The following is a 16,737-nucleotide window of genomic DNA, read 5'->3' on the forward strand; positions in this document are numbered from 1 at the left end:
AGCTATGCGAGAAAAAGTGCGTGTAATTTTTCACTGGCCTTTTCTTATTTTCTCTACTTTTACGCAGAAGAAAGCCTCCTGGTAAAAGCTGAATAGTGTTCTATCAGTGGAAGTGAGGTTGTTTGTTTGTTTTGTTGGGTGCTCGATATGTTGACGAAGTAAGCAGTACTCCACCCTGCTTTGACCACCTGAATCCTCATTTCCATCATCATCTCTCACTACCTACAAATGGCACTGGAGCAGCACCCAGCCTGCTGACCGACATCAGCCCCATCTCATCATCGTATCTTTATGTGTGCATGTGTGTGTGAATCTTGCAGTTATGGGTTTTTGAGCAGAAATGCTGGTATCTGAGCACGGAGTAGAAATTCCTATATTTCTCTGCTCCCTAAGAAACTTTGTACGTCGTTTTCCGAGCAAACCCCGTTTAGTTTATGTGAAATAGAATAATGAACTCGTGCATGCTCTATGATGATCCGCCGCAGGGTTAGGCATTTTCCGCGATCAACTGTGTTTTCGCATTCCATGTCGCATGTCTATACTTGTTCAGTAGTGTCTTTGTTGCTGCAGTTTTTACCCTTCGCTAATATCTTGTTGTCGTTTTGTGTTAGCCGATGAGCTTCGTACCGATGTACGGGAACGCCCAGTAGAAGCGATTTTCCGTGTTCATTTTGTGCAGACGCTTGGTCTGCGCTTTCTTTACGCAGGGACAACGCAGCTGTGTGTATCGCGTTATGTAATAATTTTCTAATAGCAGAAATGAGTGTCTTTCTCAGTTCATTAGCGTGCGCTACGGTTTCTTGTAGTTACAGCTATTGGAGCACAAGTGCGTGCAGTGTGTGTGTGCGTGCTTTTTTCCTGATTTGTGACGTCATCATGGCATGTCTGGACTTGTTGTGGAGTGTTGCAGTTTTAACCGCCGCTAGTATCTTGTTGGTGTCATGTTGTGCTAGCCGTTGAGTTTCGTAGCGATAAGTGGTGATTCTCCTATTATTCCTGAGCGGTTCGACTTAAGCCTTTTCCCTGCTCACTTAAGGAAATTTGTGTGCCATTGTCCTGTGCTTTCTTTACGCAAGGGCAATGCGGCTGTGTATGTAGCATTATGCAAGAATTATCTGATAGCAGAAATGGGTGTCTTTTTCTCAGTTTATTAGCGTGCGCTACGGTTTCTTGCAGTTACAGCTATTGGAGCACAATGCGTGTAATTTTTCGCGGTTCTTTTCTCCTTTCACTACTTTTATGCAGAAGCATGGTAAAGCTGAATTCGTGAGAAGAGGGTTTGTATGTTTTTTGTTTGTTAGATCTAATTAGGAGCACGGTGTGTTGAGGATGTCAGGTGTTATAGGTATTTGTGCAGAAATGCTTGCATCTGAGCGCTGGACAGAAATTCCTAGCACACCACCCTCAGTGTAAATTAATTATCTTGGTTGTGAGACTGCTACACTGCATGACAAGGCTGAAATGGGAAGAGAAAAAACTGGAGCGCTTTTTTGTTGAATTTTATTGTAATAATGAATATCATTAAGAGCAGGATAAAGGAAATAATCTTGCGATTCAATAAATAATGGGAGTTTTTGTCTTTGCCGCTGCCTTCTTCAGACAGGATTGGGTGACTTCACACAGTGTTTCAGGTGTCTGTAGCAATGGATTGACTGTTACTGGAAAAAAGTGCAGCAATAGAAAAATGGAGGATGGTGTGCATTGTCCTGGAAGGATTTACGATGAGCACTGTTCTTCAAATAGAGGAATGTGTGTGTGCTTAGAAATAGTTTGATGTTGGTTTTCTGCTTTGTTCAAGTGTTTCTCTGTGCTTTTGTTCCCCTTGTCTGAGAAACATGCGATTTTTTCTGACGTGTCCTGACATGCCCAGACCTGTTCAGTCATGCTTTCCTTCTACATGTAATTCTGTTTTTCTTTTGGAAAATAAACATTCTTGTCTTGACGATAGTGCTGCCCTGAATGGCAGTATGTTCTGCAGTAGTTTTTCTGCTTCTTATGCATCGTTATAGAAGAATAAAGTAAATAATCTTGGGACAGTAATTCATTAGGTAACAGGTCCCCTGTCTACAGCGTACGCGCCCTTGAACCTTCTTGTGTTATGACGTCATGCTGTGGCTCTATTGTTTCAGGTGGACCTTGTCTAGGTGAGCATTAGTGGAAAAACAGTGTAACCTTGAAACAATAGGCTGACGTCACGACCAACCAGCAAGGCATGCAGAGGGCGCTAGGATTCACTTGTCTCTTGGACATTGGCGGGTGTGGACGCGTTCGTTCTCTTCCTAGCAATTGCGTTGGCCGTTAATGGAAAGCGTAGCCTCAGTGGGATTCAGTTTACCTCTGAAGGGGTACGGATGTATGATTCGTAACTGGTGTATGGTGTGCGTCGATTCTCCTGGATTTTGTGTCGAGGGGATGAACAATGAGGGAATACAGTGTATGTGAACGTCTGTTGATGATGGTTGTCTTTTTCACTCCGTTCACATGTTTTTCTGTGTTTGCTTTTCTCTGTTGCCTGGCACTCGTCTGATTTTTCCTCGTTTAACAGCGCTCCTGACATGTCCTGACCTGCATGCAATGTTGACGCTCTGTATTTTTTCTTTTATGGACACGAAAGGTTCACGTTCAACGTTCTTGTCTTGACGATGACGCTAGTGCTGCTGCACCTTTGTTTTAAATAGGAATAATGGCATAACGATTCTTAAGTTAGTTCAGAAAGTAGACTTCAGAATCATGACCAATGAGCAAGGCCTGCAGAGGGCGCAGGGGTTCAGTTCTCTATTAGCCTCTCGCAGGTACGGTCGTGTTACTTCTCACTTGTTGTCGCCGCAGGTGGCGCTAGGTGCGCGTAGAGGGCGCTACGAGCGTGCGCGCATGCGTAGCATCCGTAGAGTGGCGCCTGCGTGAGTCGGCCACTCGCTGTCGTACGGTGAAGATGTGCGGTCCGTCGCTCCGTCGTCCATGCTCTGCGTCACTTGATCGCTGGCTGTCGTCGGGATCGGACGCTCAGTCGCCACGGGGGAAAAGGTGGGTGATTTGCCGATGTTTGCGCGTTGTTTTACCGCGCTCGTGTTAAGCCTTTTCTCGCATGTTCGCCGTAACGAATATTCGCTGTACGCGCATGTTTAGACTTGTTTACCAGTGACCCGTAGCGACTGGTATTTTTTGTGGTTCTTGTCTTGTGTTAGCCGTCGAATTCTGTAGGTGGTGACGCTGTGGTTATTGCTGTTGTACCTGTAAGGGCATCCCCGCCATTTTCTATCTTCCGCGAAAGCTGCCTTAGGAACGAGAGTAGCGGTGTCGTGATTCATAATAATGTTGCCATGAAATTAGTTGAGAAAGTAAGTGCTAGAAGGTGCAGATGCGGGACTTTATAGAGGAGAAAAAAGCATTACGATTAAGTTCTGTGCCTGGCTGTCGGATGGAGCAGTTGCATCGGTACGCTCCCCGTGACTGCAGTTGTGGAGGGCTGCTTTGCTCCTGTGTCTGATTCTTTTTGTTGTTAGCTATTGATGGTTAGCATATTTACTCTTGCTTTCACAGCCTTCGTATTACGGGTGTTTTTCTCCTTGCATGTCCACAGCTGTCCTAACCTGCCCAGACATGCCATGATGACATCACAGCTGACGTCACAGGATGTCCAGAGCTTGTGGTCACAGCTGAAGATGCTTTGCAGCCTGCCTCTGTGCTCCGTCGCCCAGCGATGGTCAGCGACCGTTCTGTTCCGCTTTCTTCAAGATGGCGTCGTTGATCTTCAACTACACTCCTTCTCTCCACTCTATTTTTTTTCTTTTCTGCCTATTTTTTTTCTTTTTTGTCAGCTCAAGTAGTCGACCACTTACACAGTTGTCTGGACACGTCTTAGATGGTCCCCAATCAGTGTAACGACTCACTGAATGATCCTAATTACTGTGGGGGTCCCAAATTGCTCTAATTGCTTATTAATGGCGTCCAGATCACTGTGTGAGTTGCCGGCTTGTTGAGCTGATCATATACTACCGTCTGTAGCTCGCAAGAACTGTTTTACGCTTTCGTCTTCCGTCTGGTAAAAAGGATATTCGCCGATTTCTTGGCTTGATTAATTACTTCGAAAAATACATCCCTGCTTTGTCCAGCAACACCGAGCTTTTGCGGGCGATGCTCCGTGAAGAAAACATTTTTGAGTGGAACTTTGCCATTGAAAAAGAGTGCATAAAACCCTCTCGTGTTCCTCTCCTGGCCCTGTTCGACCCGGACTTGTATCTTGACTACGTACTCAAAACCGTACTTTAAATACTTTTTCTGTTAGTTTGGTACTCTACCCAATAGTTTTTGCAAGCTACTTTTCAGTATTTGCTACTCAATACTCAAAATGCTTTTCTTCCTCATCAAGCCGTATCCAGCATACTTCCCCGCAGTGTCCTGACTTTCAGCTCACCGGAACTTAAAGGCTGAAGCGCATAGCACGAAAAAAATATCCGAGAAGTGTCCGAACCGAAATCGGGACCGAACTTTTTTTCTGTACATCACGGTGTGGCGGCCCGTGGGCGATGACGAAGACGTGCTTCCGAAGAAGGTGGCGCGCGCCAGTGCGCTTGCCAGCCAGTTCTACCGGCACCGCCCTAGCGTGAGGCCACGACTATCTGTCCTCAGGGACATTCCATCAGGACTCATGTAGAGGGACACCACCTCCTCTACATTTCGTGACCCGAACTATGGACACCATGTTCGGCGCAATTCGGCCCAGTACTATCCCAAATTTCTGCAAGACCACATTCGAAGCCATCACTGAAGTTCGGTGCACAGTTCTTCCGAGGAATCGCAAGACGGCGACGTCAATCCACCGCGGCTCACTCATCGCAACGCCCAGCCGCTCAACACCACGGTTCGCTCATCCACATCGCTCATTTCGCCATACTAGCACTCTCCACGTCACAACGCCACATGCTTCGTGATGGCACTCTTCGGGCTTCCCCCAGCGCACCTTCATGAGCATCACGCTCCCATACCGGTCACGCTACGCCGCTGGCGACTGCACTGCCCCGTACGCATCGTCAGGACAGTCCCAAGAATCCTGCCCGCTTCGCCTTCCATCAGGCTTCGATACAGGATGCTGGCAGCCCCTCCAATTGCTGTCAAGAGGCACCGGGACCAACGTTCCACAGGGACCCGCACGGAGGCCACTGAGTTCTACTCCCGGTCTCCCCGTGCTTCGCGATAGTCCTCCCTGGCACACTCCTTGGCGACATTAGCTCACTGCTCACGAACCGGTCGCGGTCCTGTCGCCGCCCTCGCTGCATCACATCGGCCAACCTGCCTGCTGTCCGCTTCGGCCCGCCCACCACTGGAACCCTCCCGACCAGATCTTGTCCGTACCATTCATCCCGCCACTTCTGCCCACTCAGCAGAAGAGGTAAGACCAGCCGTCCCTGTTCCACGTGTCGCCCGTCTTCCTCCTCTTCACGTACCGACGCGGACCTCAACCGCTAGCTCTACACCACTCCGCGTCTGAGGGGTAAAAGATGTGACGGCCCGTTGGCGATGACGAAGTGCCTCCGCGGGCGCTCGCCACTGCGCCTGCTAGCCAGTTCTGCCGGCACCGCCCTAGCGTGAGACCAGCCGCCGGCTCTAAAGCGAAACGCACCGCCTCGAAAATATTGTCGCCACCGGCGTGCGAGCTCGGAAGATCTCTGATTGGTTGCGCATTATATGTATAAATATTTGGATGCTCATTGATCTCCAACAACTGGCGTCAGTTTCCTTCGCGCTGATTGGGCGAGAGTCATTTGATTGAGGCGCGCGTATCCAAACGGTCGGTCGAACGGAGGAGAAAGAAAAACGACAGAGGAGAGAACGCGTCTGCCGGTCACGCGTGTTCTCGGACTTCGGACTGCAACCGTTGTGCACGCAGACGCTAGGTTTAGTTTGAGGGTTTTGAATGCTTTAGATTTCGATTGTGGCGAACTGCTAATGTGAGAACGGAATGGCACATCCACCTGATCATCACAACAGCTGGAAGACGAACATGACAGGAATCCCTGCACCTCCAAAGGACGCAGAAATCGTCAGAGAGGAAGTCTGCACTCTTTCCGACGTACTGCAGGTGAACGATAAGACAAGTTTGATTACTTTTTTGTGACCGAAGGAAGTAATGCAGGTTTATCACGTTAAGTGTATTACGTACAACATTTACGAGTCACTCGGTACGTTAGCGGCATTTCATTGTGCGGTGCATTGCCGTAACTTGTACGTTTTTGATATGCCGCTAATCAAATTATGCGTGGTTATGCAAGTTGCTCCTCATGCACGCCGCAACCGTTCATTCACTGTGATCTACGAACGTTCGTGACAAATGCGCTGCTGGTGTTCAAATACGAAATCAAGATCGATTATCTATGATAGCAGTGATTTTCGTGCAGAGTTACGGATCATCAATGGATTTTTTTTTGTTTTGTTTTAGTTCTCCCGCAGCCATCGGCAACGACGACGCACATAGCTCGGCATAGGCTTCTGAACTGCGCTTCGATGTCGAAGCACCTAAAGCGCCTAAAGCTCCAGTGAAGCCTGTTACAAGACGTAAAAAGATATGTAGTGTAGCTTTTTCGAGGCAGTTCCCGAGGACAAATAAACTTGATTTGTCATATACCATCGGCTTTTTGATTGTCTGCTTTGGGACAGCATGATCGTTGCTCTATAGCAAGACAGCAAGCGCTGAAGACAAACGGACGAGGCTGGGGGGGTAGGGGGGACGAGAGGAGAGACGCAAAACTCGAGGAGAGAAGGGGAAGGAGGTTGGGAAAGGAGGTTGGTCTGCGCATGCGCACTAGGCTCCAGCTTTTTTCCCGCGCTGCAGCTCGGGGCCGCTGTGAGTGGCTCCTGGAGATCACGTGGTTTGGGCGCCCTCCATTTTCCCTGGACCATTGCGTAAACGGGAGATTCCGGCGGATGGTGAGACCACGACCGTCTGCCCGCTGGGACATTCCATCATCGCCGGTCAGGCCTCATGTAGAGGGACACCACCTCCTCTCCATTAGGAATGAGAGAGTATTCCAAGTTGGGGACAGCAGTTTACTGTCTGACGGCTGGACTGGACTGAACGTCCGTGAGGATGAGAAGCTGTGAGCCAGCATGTTCAGCTCGCGCCGGGTGGCGCTGCTGCCTCGTCGGCTTCTTCGTCCGGCGGCTGGAAGCGCCGCTACAGTGCCCCCCCCCCCCCCCGCCGCTGGAAACGGCCAGGAACGATTGGACCAGGTGACGGTTTTGCGTGCTCGTGCCTGGCAGTCGATGGGCGAAGGTGTACGGTCAAAGACGGTGGTGTCCGAGAGTGACGAGACGGAAGGGTCCGCATTATCCAGGAAGGCGGGCTTAAGCCTGTGCAGGCTGACTGTCTCTTCCCGTCCGTTGATGAGTATGCGGAAGGTTTTGTCAGAGCGGTGGAGAACGGCATGGGTGCCAGTATAGGGGCGAACAAGGGATGGCTTAACTCCGTCGATGCGGAGGAAAACATGAGTGGCCGTGGCAAGCTGTTGCGGGACGTAGAGCTTGTAGGACGAGTTGACACGGGTGGGTACGGGGCGGAGGCTGTCGAAGACGCGTGGAGGCGGTCCAGGAGCTCGGAAGGGGTGAAGGACGGGTTTGACTCGACGGAGAATTCGGCGGGAAGGCGCAGGCTGCAGCCGTAGACGAGCTGTGCTGGACTGTAGCCAAAGTCGGCCTTGAAGACAGAACGGACGCCGAGAAGCACCAGGGGTAAGGCCTCTGTTCAGTGGGAGCGGACCTGATGCGCCATCAAGGCAGCCTTGAGGTGCCGATGAAACCTCTCCACCAAACCGTTCGACGCAGGGTGGTGCGAAGTTGTTCTTACGCGCGAGGTGTCAAGTAGATTGGTGAAGGCGGTGAAAAGGCGGCTTTCAAACTGAGGACCTCGGTCTGTTGTTACTCGTGAGGGCACACCGAAATGGGGGATCCACTGCTTAGGAAGGTGGCGGCTTCGGTTTCGGCGGTTGTGTCGGTGATGTGCGTAGCCTCTGGCCGAAAGTGCATGACCGCAAGGTAAGCAGCAAGGAGTTCCCGGTCGAACGTGCTGTATTTCTGTTCAGCGGGTTTCAACTTCTTACTGAAGAAGGCTATAGGGTGCCAGGAGTCGTCGAACTCCTGATGCAAAGCCGCGCCCACGGCCACATTGGAGGCATCCACCATTAGGGGGGTCGGAGCGCCATGCTTCGGATGGTACAGCTGTAACTGCGCGCTGAGGTCCACCTTGATCTTCGAGAAGGCGGCCTCCGCTTCAGCTGATCAGGGTAGGGGCTTCGATCCGCCGCGATAACTGAGTAGAGCTTCTAGTGGGCTCAAAGTGGTGGCACAATGAGGGATGAATCGCCGGTAAAAGTTAATTAAACCGAGGAAACGTCTCAACTGGCGGAGAGATTGAGGCTGCGGAAAGCTGATGATCGCGTCGACTTTGCTTGCGAGAGGAGCCATGCCGGCGGAAGACACCATGTGACGAAGGAATTCGGTGGCCTCAACGCCAAATTCTCACTTCTGAACGTTGATGATGATGGCATGAGCGGCCAGTCGCGCGAAAAGTTGTCGGAAGTGGTCGGCATGCTCCTCAGGGGTAGAACTTGCAACAACCATGTCGTCGATATAGACAAAGACGAAAGGAAGGCCTCTGGTGACGGAATGAATGAACCGCTGGAAGATCTGTGCTGCGTTGCGCAACCCGAAAGGCATCCGTTGGACTTCCACAAACTTTCGTGTCAGATAATGGTGCGCAATTTACCTCTGAGGAATTCAGAATGTTCTTACGTTCCAACGGTATTCGTCAGGTGTTGACCGCACCCTACCACCCGTCAACGAACGGCATTGCGGAAAGATTCGTCCAGTCTCTCAAGCAAGGGCTGAAGGAAAGTAGCGTGCATTCATTTCATCTTAGTCCTCAAAACTTTTTGCTCACTTACCGCAACACACCACACGCTTCTACTGGAGAATCTCCTGCAACTCTATTGATGGGGAAGAGACTACGGTCAAGGCTTGACCTGGTTAAGCCATCGCTCACCTCCGAAGTACAACACAGACAATTCAAGGAACAGCCTGCAAGCGTGCCAGTGTGAGAACATTCAGTGTTGGGGACACCGTCCTCGTGCGCAATTACAGAAGACCTGGCGAACGGTGGCTGCCAGGAGTGATTGTGAAAAGATGGGGTCCAGTCTCTTTTCAGGTCAGAGTTGGAGCTCACATCTGGCGAAGGCACCAGGACCAATTGTTGTCGGCGAACCACAGCCATTCAAGAAAAGCGTCGGACGAAGACACGTGGTGGGATGCCAGTCAACCCGCGACAACCAGCGCCGACAACAGCCAGGCAGGCGACCAGTCACAGCCACCAGCGTCGGAAGCTACCAGCACGAGACGGTATCCTGAACGTCAACGACGCATAGACGCGTCATAGAAATGCACATCGCATTATTAAACTAATTTATTTCTCCTATATATGTCATCCGGTTGGTGGCCGCAGGATGTACGCAAATGACTATCACTGGAAGATCCCATGATGACACTCTCCGGATCTCCGCCGGACACTCCGTCACAGACGAGGACGCGATGACACTTTGAGGACGTCCTGAGGATCGCCAGTGTTCTTTGTGGGGTTGCGGGTGCCCCAAGGTCTAACATTCCCTCTAGAGAGCGTGCGTGTCTCGAGTGTAAACGTGCGTGCCCCCGGCCAAGGCCTGCGCGTCGGGAGGCTCGAAGAGTGTTCGGTCTGATTCGTCGTCGAATGAAGCAGAAGCGCATGCGCAACACGGCGCTTGATTTTCTCTTTCGGCGGTTGTCGTCTGCTACAATGGTATTGTGTGTTCTGCTTGCGTTTATCTTGCAAACGTCATGTCATGTCATGTGTGTTCCAGTGACTCCACGTGCGCAGTGCAGTGCAGAATAGCGGAAGTCGCTTTTGGAACTGGTTGAGAAGCATTAAGACGTAACTGAAAACAAAAAGTCCGACAACGCATCACTCGACGCGAAAACCTGGGCGCAGTTATCTAGGGGTTTAACACCAAGGCAATAGCGTCTGACAGGACTGTAGGGCAATTAGAGGGACGTTCGGAAGCATAATTGCCAAAAACAGGAGAAATCGACAGCTGTGCAACCCTAGAGGGAGACCGGCGGCGCGTCGTCACGCTTCTCCATCGACCCAATATCGACCCCAATACCGAATAGGCAAGCAAAATAAATACCGTAATAAATACCGAAAAGGTATGCTGTTGCGTATGTACAGCGGATATGATTTGTTCCATATAAAAAGACAAGCTGACTTGTCTTGCGTCATGTTCACAGCATCAGCCGTTAAATCGAAAATGCTCGCATCTTTCGCGTGTACAATTGCCACAGACACCCAAACACTGCTATTAAATAGATGACTTCGCTAAACCGTATCTTTGTTTGAATTCACATTCCTCGTACCGTTTCGGTTTCTCTCAGTCGCGAATTCCCCCCATTATCAGTGGAGGAACAACACGGTAACGGTAACACTGAAATCGGAAGCCGCGGTGTATGAAATTGCAGTTGTCCTCCCTGCTTGTTTCTAACAAGGAGCGTACTGGGAGCTCGCGAGCTCACTTGGCGCGCGCCCCATGTGGATACGGCCGCTTCACAAAACGAAATTCAGTGCAAACCTGCCTCAGGCGATAACGCTTACGTAGGGGGCCATCAGGGTTGGTTGGGAAGACGGCCCTAAAACTCTCAATCTCACTTGGAGAATTTGTGCGCGCACTCTTTCCACACTAGCTTATCCACTACTGTTTATACCGAGGCTAACATAGACAGCAAACTCTGTGTGGCAGAGCATGGAGAGATAACAACAAACCCGTGAGGGCGTTCAAAAAGCGGTGCGCGCTAGGCGCGTGAGAAAGCAGCTGCGTCATACCAATTCAAATTTCACATTTCTCTTTTGGCACGAAAAATAAACCAGTAAAGTCTACCGCGTTGATGGCCCCTTATCAAAATATGTCTGAGGCTATGTGACCTGCCCATTGGTACTTCGACTCTCAAGTCACTAATTAACGAGTCAGTTAACCAATTGTAATTGACTAGCTAATTAGCATAACTAAAACGAAAAAGAACTGGCTATCAAATAAATTCGGCGCGTCTTAGCAATATGCACTTGGTGTCATCCACGAAGGTAGCTTCGTCTTGTTCAGCTCTGCGACCAAAAGGTTGGCCCAGTATATGAACTGAACTGCTGGGCCTTGCGCCAGCTATGTCACCAGTGTTATGACCTTAATTCTACACTGTGCACCTGCGAGAAAGTAAATATACCCACCAGGTCCCCGCCTCAGGATAATGGTTTCATTTCGCACCCACTTGTCGTCGTCTGTGGCACGTCTAAGAAGCCACACCACAGCAATGGAGACTCCCACGACGACACACACGACGAGGATAAGCATGTTGCGGAAAGATGCCATGGGGCTTGCAAACTCCGGATTTGCCTTCGCCATCACCATCAACCTCTGCACAGAGCTTTGTCGCATCCCAGTGCGGTTACGGCTGCTGTCGTGCTGCGTGGGGGGTAGAAATTGTTAAGGATGCGTACCATCGCACAACGTCGAGGAAGCATTACCGCAACACTGCCGCCGTCCTTTTGCATGGAAGGCGTTGTGTCCTGCTGTATGTGTAAAATTGATCTGCTTGTTTTCCTAACCTGGTTCCTTGGTTATCTTAATTTTGGAGTGCTAAGCGTATCGCACGTATATATACAAGTGAGAAGTACACAGGGTGTCCCAGAAAACGTGTCAATGAATTATAAAAAAAACCTAGGCCACTTAGAATCATGCGGTCAATGACATGTGTTCCTACTAGGTGTTGATACTTGACGACTTTTTGAGCGCAATCGTTGTCAGTCCGACGAAAGGAGGTCTCAAGCCCAGCCTACAAGTGGTAGTAAAAAAGAAAAAAAGACACACGATGATTTCTAAAAATTGGGAAAGACAATGCATAATACCAGCGGACGCCGGATGCGACTGCCAATTTAATAGCAATTTTGGATAGCGGTAGAAGCGGCGGACAACCGACAAGGACACCGACACAGGAAACGTATCGGTTTTACGGTTCCACTCAGCACGTAACACCATCATAGCCTGAATTAAAAACACAATATTTGGCAGCAAGGGATGTCCGAAATGTTAGCGGGTAGTCCCACTTGTTGCAGACCTACGAATTAAATGCAGAGACGCGTCCTCGTCACCGTTACAAACGTATTAGGGTCCCCACTACAGTTAACGAATGTGCCCAAACTATTGGTATATTTAGTATATGCTCCATCAAGTACACCGATTGGGGCTACTGAGAAATGTCCCGGCAGTTTTCCCGACCTACTTTGGGGGCGGGTGTGGTGCAGCATTTGCGCTGGTGACGCCACTGATCTCTATGTATAAAGGCTGGATCGCGCATGGGAGAGGGGCTCGTGGGGGAGAGGCGTGCCTTCGGGCCGCCATGTTGGGGTGCCCTAAAGTGCTGTGTGTGCCCATAGAAAACAATGGGAGGCAACAGAGATTGTGAGTATTTATTGCGCTGCTAGCATTGATCGTTGTTTGTCATCACACAATTTTGTAAGGTACCAGTATACTGATGTATCCTAACAGTGTTTCACAGGTGTCCTGCTGTTTGATTCGTAATTACGTTATGTTTTGCATTCCGAAACTAGACCGTCACTGCAGTGCAGCGCTGGGGATTGTACTACAGCACGTTTCCCAGCCAATATTTCAATAAGAGACGACTTGAGGTTAACAACAACCTTGTATATATTATACCGTACTGCGTTCTGGACAAAAATTGTTCCATAAAGAACGGTCCGGGAAAAGATATACACGCATGGCAGAAAGAGATCGTTCTGTAGAATCACAGCCGTTGTTTTAGCCGTGTATGCGTTTAGTATGATTTATATCAAGCATCGCCTTAGAAAGAGTCTTTTAGTAAACGACAGCGGTGCTTTGCCTCGCAAATATGGACATACCGAAGCAGCCCAAATAATTACTTCACGCAATTAGATCACACTCGTTAGGACAGTTAATCAGGTAGTGATGTAAGCTTAATCAATTAAGTTACTTAGAAAGTGGTAGCACCTCCTTGAGACACAGAAATTATCTCTTTTTGAAGTACAGCCCTTCTATGTTTGTTTGCTTCTTCATTTGTTCTGATTATTTGCAGGCGCGGTTGTGCCAAATTGAATGTCCTTCTCCAGCACTCACATGCTTTTGTTGAATACAACTGCAGCGTGAGAAAAGCTGCTTGGGGACGGGGTCCTGCTATCCAGTGCTGACTTTGTCATGCTTGTTATGTGGAGCATGTTCCAATAAATGCAGCTCCACGTATGGTCTTCAAATTGCAACAGGACTATTTGGAGCTTGAAACAGTTGTGATTTTGTCATCTTGGCCCTCGTGTACCCAGTCTGTGAAACGCAAACAGAAAAAGTCTAACACGATATGTTTTTGTAATGAAGATCACTGATGATGAGTAAAGAGAATATACGAGTTCAAGTTTATTCAATATTTTGTATCATTCATTATATTATTCAATATTTTATGTCAAGTTTATACAACATCAAGTTCAAGATTTATTTCTTGCACTTATGCGTTTCAGGATACAATAAACGTGCAGGGAGGTCGCAAAAGGCTACATTTATTGTTTTGTGACCTTGCTACAATGGCAATATATATTTTAGGAATGACAATGGTCAGGTACGCTCTCTAAATTTGTAGCACTCAATTTTAGGTTGGAATGAGCAATGAATAGCAACTTCCCCACTGATATTTTCTCATATATGCTAAATTTTAAATTTAATGTGATCGAATATGTGATAATATAATAATAATATATAAGAATATAATATGTGATAAATGAATGTGATCAACAGTAGATGTAAACAACATGAGTAGCCAGAGAAGTGCATTGTCAATAAATAATTGTCTTCTTATAGCGTATATGTGCATGCCTATTAACTGAAACAATTATCACAGTTCCCTGACAAGTTTTAATTTCTGAGAGTGTACTGTAGAAGCTGCTTAGATCTACAACAGTTCATACAAGGTATTCTATACTGTGAATGCCTTTAAAAATCCCATGTGACACATATCCCTTTACCTTCTGGAGGTGCTGTGGTAGTCAAAGTTTGCGGGCATTACGCAGGTTCTGCACCCATTTCTTGAGTATGTCGAGGCAGCTGTGAAGTAACCTGCATTGATGATGATTATTCCAACTTTTATGGTGCATCGACAACAAAGGAAATAATACATCAGAACATTGGTTTGGGTGCAACCAGTTAAAAATGAATATGTTGTTTAATAAATGCATTGGACAAATGTTAAAACATCAGTTTAAAACATGGTTTACAATCCCTGTATCTTCTAACAATTAAAAAGCTTAAAAACTATTCTAAAAAGAATCTGGGGAACTCTTCTAAAAAGAATTATAATCTCTAATTATTATATTGCTGGGTTAAGGAGCCTAAAGTGTAAGGTGTGTTTTTGATGTGAACATGTATGAAAATATGCAAAACTGAGAGAGGCTAACCACAGTGCGTGCACTGAGGTTGTTCCTTCCTGTAAAGTAGAAACCAGTGGATGAGGAACGTGATACTTACCTGTACACCCAGCCGTATCACACTGCACAGATTATTCACTGGGCAGCCCTCATGACGAAACCTGTATTGAGAGACCACTTTTGCCTTAAAACTGCTACAAATAGAGCGACACGCTACAAATTATTACTATCGTAACAAGCTGACGATACAGCTCAGACACAAAGGCGTTATTCAAATCGCGCTACACCACCGTTACGTAGGATTCTTTGTCATAAATCAAACCAAGGCACAAAACAATACCAATACATGAAAAAAGGTGACAATCTTGGTCTCATTATGACGTAATACCGAACTTGTGCGCGAAGGTAATTCAAATAAATGAATGTGGCACTTGCTTCCGCAGAGAACACCGTGTACCATGCTAGCAATGCATGCAAAAAAGCGCTCGAGTGTTCGCACATATATTGATGACAACACTACCTGTGTAGTGTAACATGTTGTTTCAAGCATATTATGCACTCAAACTGTATTTGCCGCCGGGTAAAATGTAAGTGTGCTCGATTGAACGTCGGAAGAGCGATCAGGCAACTTGCATCCAGTGCTCGTTTTGGGCAAAAAAAAAAACACTTCATAATGGTCAAATAAATGTACAGAATGGACGCCTATTTATTCCTTGATAAAGAGTGACTCACCTGTATAAGTTTAGGCCCTGTAACCTTGCCAGTACGGTTGGTACGACCGTAATTGCAAGAAGTTGCCATGATCGCTGCGGCGGCTGTTGTGGGCACCGTAAGATGGCGGCCGGTTTCTTCACGCTCGCGCTCCCTATCCGCGATCCAGCCTTTTACAATCGAGATCAGTGGGTGACGCCGAGTGGCCGAACGACTGCGCATTGCGCTGCAGTTTTGGTTGGAAGCTTTTACCGCGTTGACTTGCTTAGATACAGTAGTATTGTATTCGTGCTGACGCAATGAAACTTATTTCCAGCACCATAGTGTTTGGCACGTACAGTATACAGAGGCAGACGTATATATATAACGTCCGATGAACATCCGTACGTGTTTCGGATATCCATTAAAGGGGAAACATCCAGCAGGGATATCTCCGTAACGTCGCAACAACGTGTTATGGACAGGCATTCGACTATCTATAGTACGTCTTTTCAGCGCATTTTAAATGTATCTGAATATCTAATGGACACACTAAATGCCCCAACTGAACCATCCTCTGGTCGCCTAGAGGACATATGGGACATATGTGGTTTACGTGTACGGACTGCTATTGTGCATTTATGGAATCCATACGCTATGTGCGGACTGCTGTTATGGCCGTACGGATTCCATAGAGAGTATGCACGGACCTCGATGGCAGCCGTCCAAAGTCCGTAGCGTTAATCTGCGGACTTCTGTGGTATCCGTACAGAAATCCATACGGCATGTGCGTGCATCATGGTAGGAGACCCTTCTACATCGTTTCCGGCTGAACGTTGCCCTCACCCGTTCACTCCTGTTCAAAATGGGCCGCGTGTCATCTCCCATTTGCCTCTGCTGCGCTGTAGAAGACAATATATCTCATCAGCTCCTCCACTGTCAGCGTCACCACCATCAGCGGGCCGTGCTCTGGCAACATCTCTCAGAGCTTGAGTGCACGAACGGACGGACAGACGTTTCTCTCGCAACACGCCTTGGCCCATTGCAGCGAGCTAACCAGTGGAGAGTCACAAAAGCGGTGCTCCGCTTTCTGCGTGACACGGGTCTCCTGTGAGCCCTGTGTTTCTCTCTCGACCCAGTGGGAAGTCACCACAGCGCTCCTCAGCTTTCTCCACGCTTGTCAACGCCTTGTGATTGTGTGACTGTGTGTGTGTGATTTTTCAGTTTTAGTTTTGTGTTCTTCCTTTCCTTACCTTATCTCCTTTGTTTTTAACTTTTATTTTTCTTTCCCTTTTCTTTTCTTCCTTTCCTTTTCTTCCCCTTTCCTCCTTTTTTCTTTTCTTCTTTCCCTTTTCTTTTCGTCCCTTTTCTTTCCTTGTTCCCTTCTTTTCCTTTTTTTGTGTTTGGAATAGCAAGCCGACCTTCGTCTGGCTGATCTTTCCTTCCTTTTTCTTAATGAACATATCCCCCCCCCCCATGGTAGGCATATGGACTCCATAGATCGTGTGTACGGCAGGCATAAATCACTCATATTTAGG

The 16,737-nt window shown here is 48.1% G+C and overlaps 1 protein-coding gene across 1 annotated transcript in view; it reads right to left on the reverse strand.

The window, feature by feature from the left end:
• The window catches only part of LOC135372621 (uncharacterized), an 86,973-nt gene that overhangs the window by 46,191 nt on the left and 24,045 nt on the right, over nucleotides 1–16,737 (reverse strand). Inside the window, exon 3 of the mRNA XM_064606139.1 lies at nucleotides 11,294–11,528. Within this exon, the coding sequence (XP_064462209.1) occupies nucleotides 11,294–11,528 (235 nt within the window). The remainder of the gene's footprint in view (nucleotides 1–11,293; nucleotides 11,529–16,737) is intronic.

This window comes from Ornithodoros turicata, unplaced genomic scaffold (assembly GCF_037126465.1).
Source record: "Ornithodoros turicata isolate Travis unplaced genomic scaffold, ASM3712646v1 Chromosome16, whole genome shotgun sequence".
Taxonomy (NCBI): Eukaryota; Metazoa; Arthropoda; class Arachnida; order Ixodida; family Argasidae; genus Ornithodoros; species Ornithodoros turicata.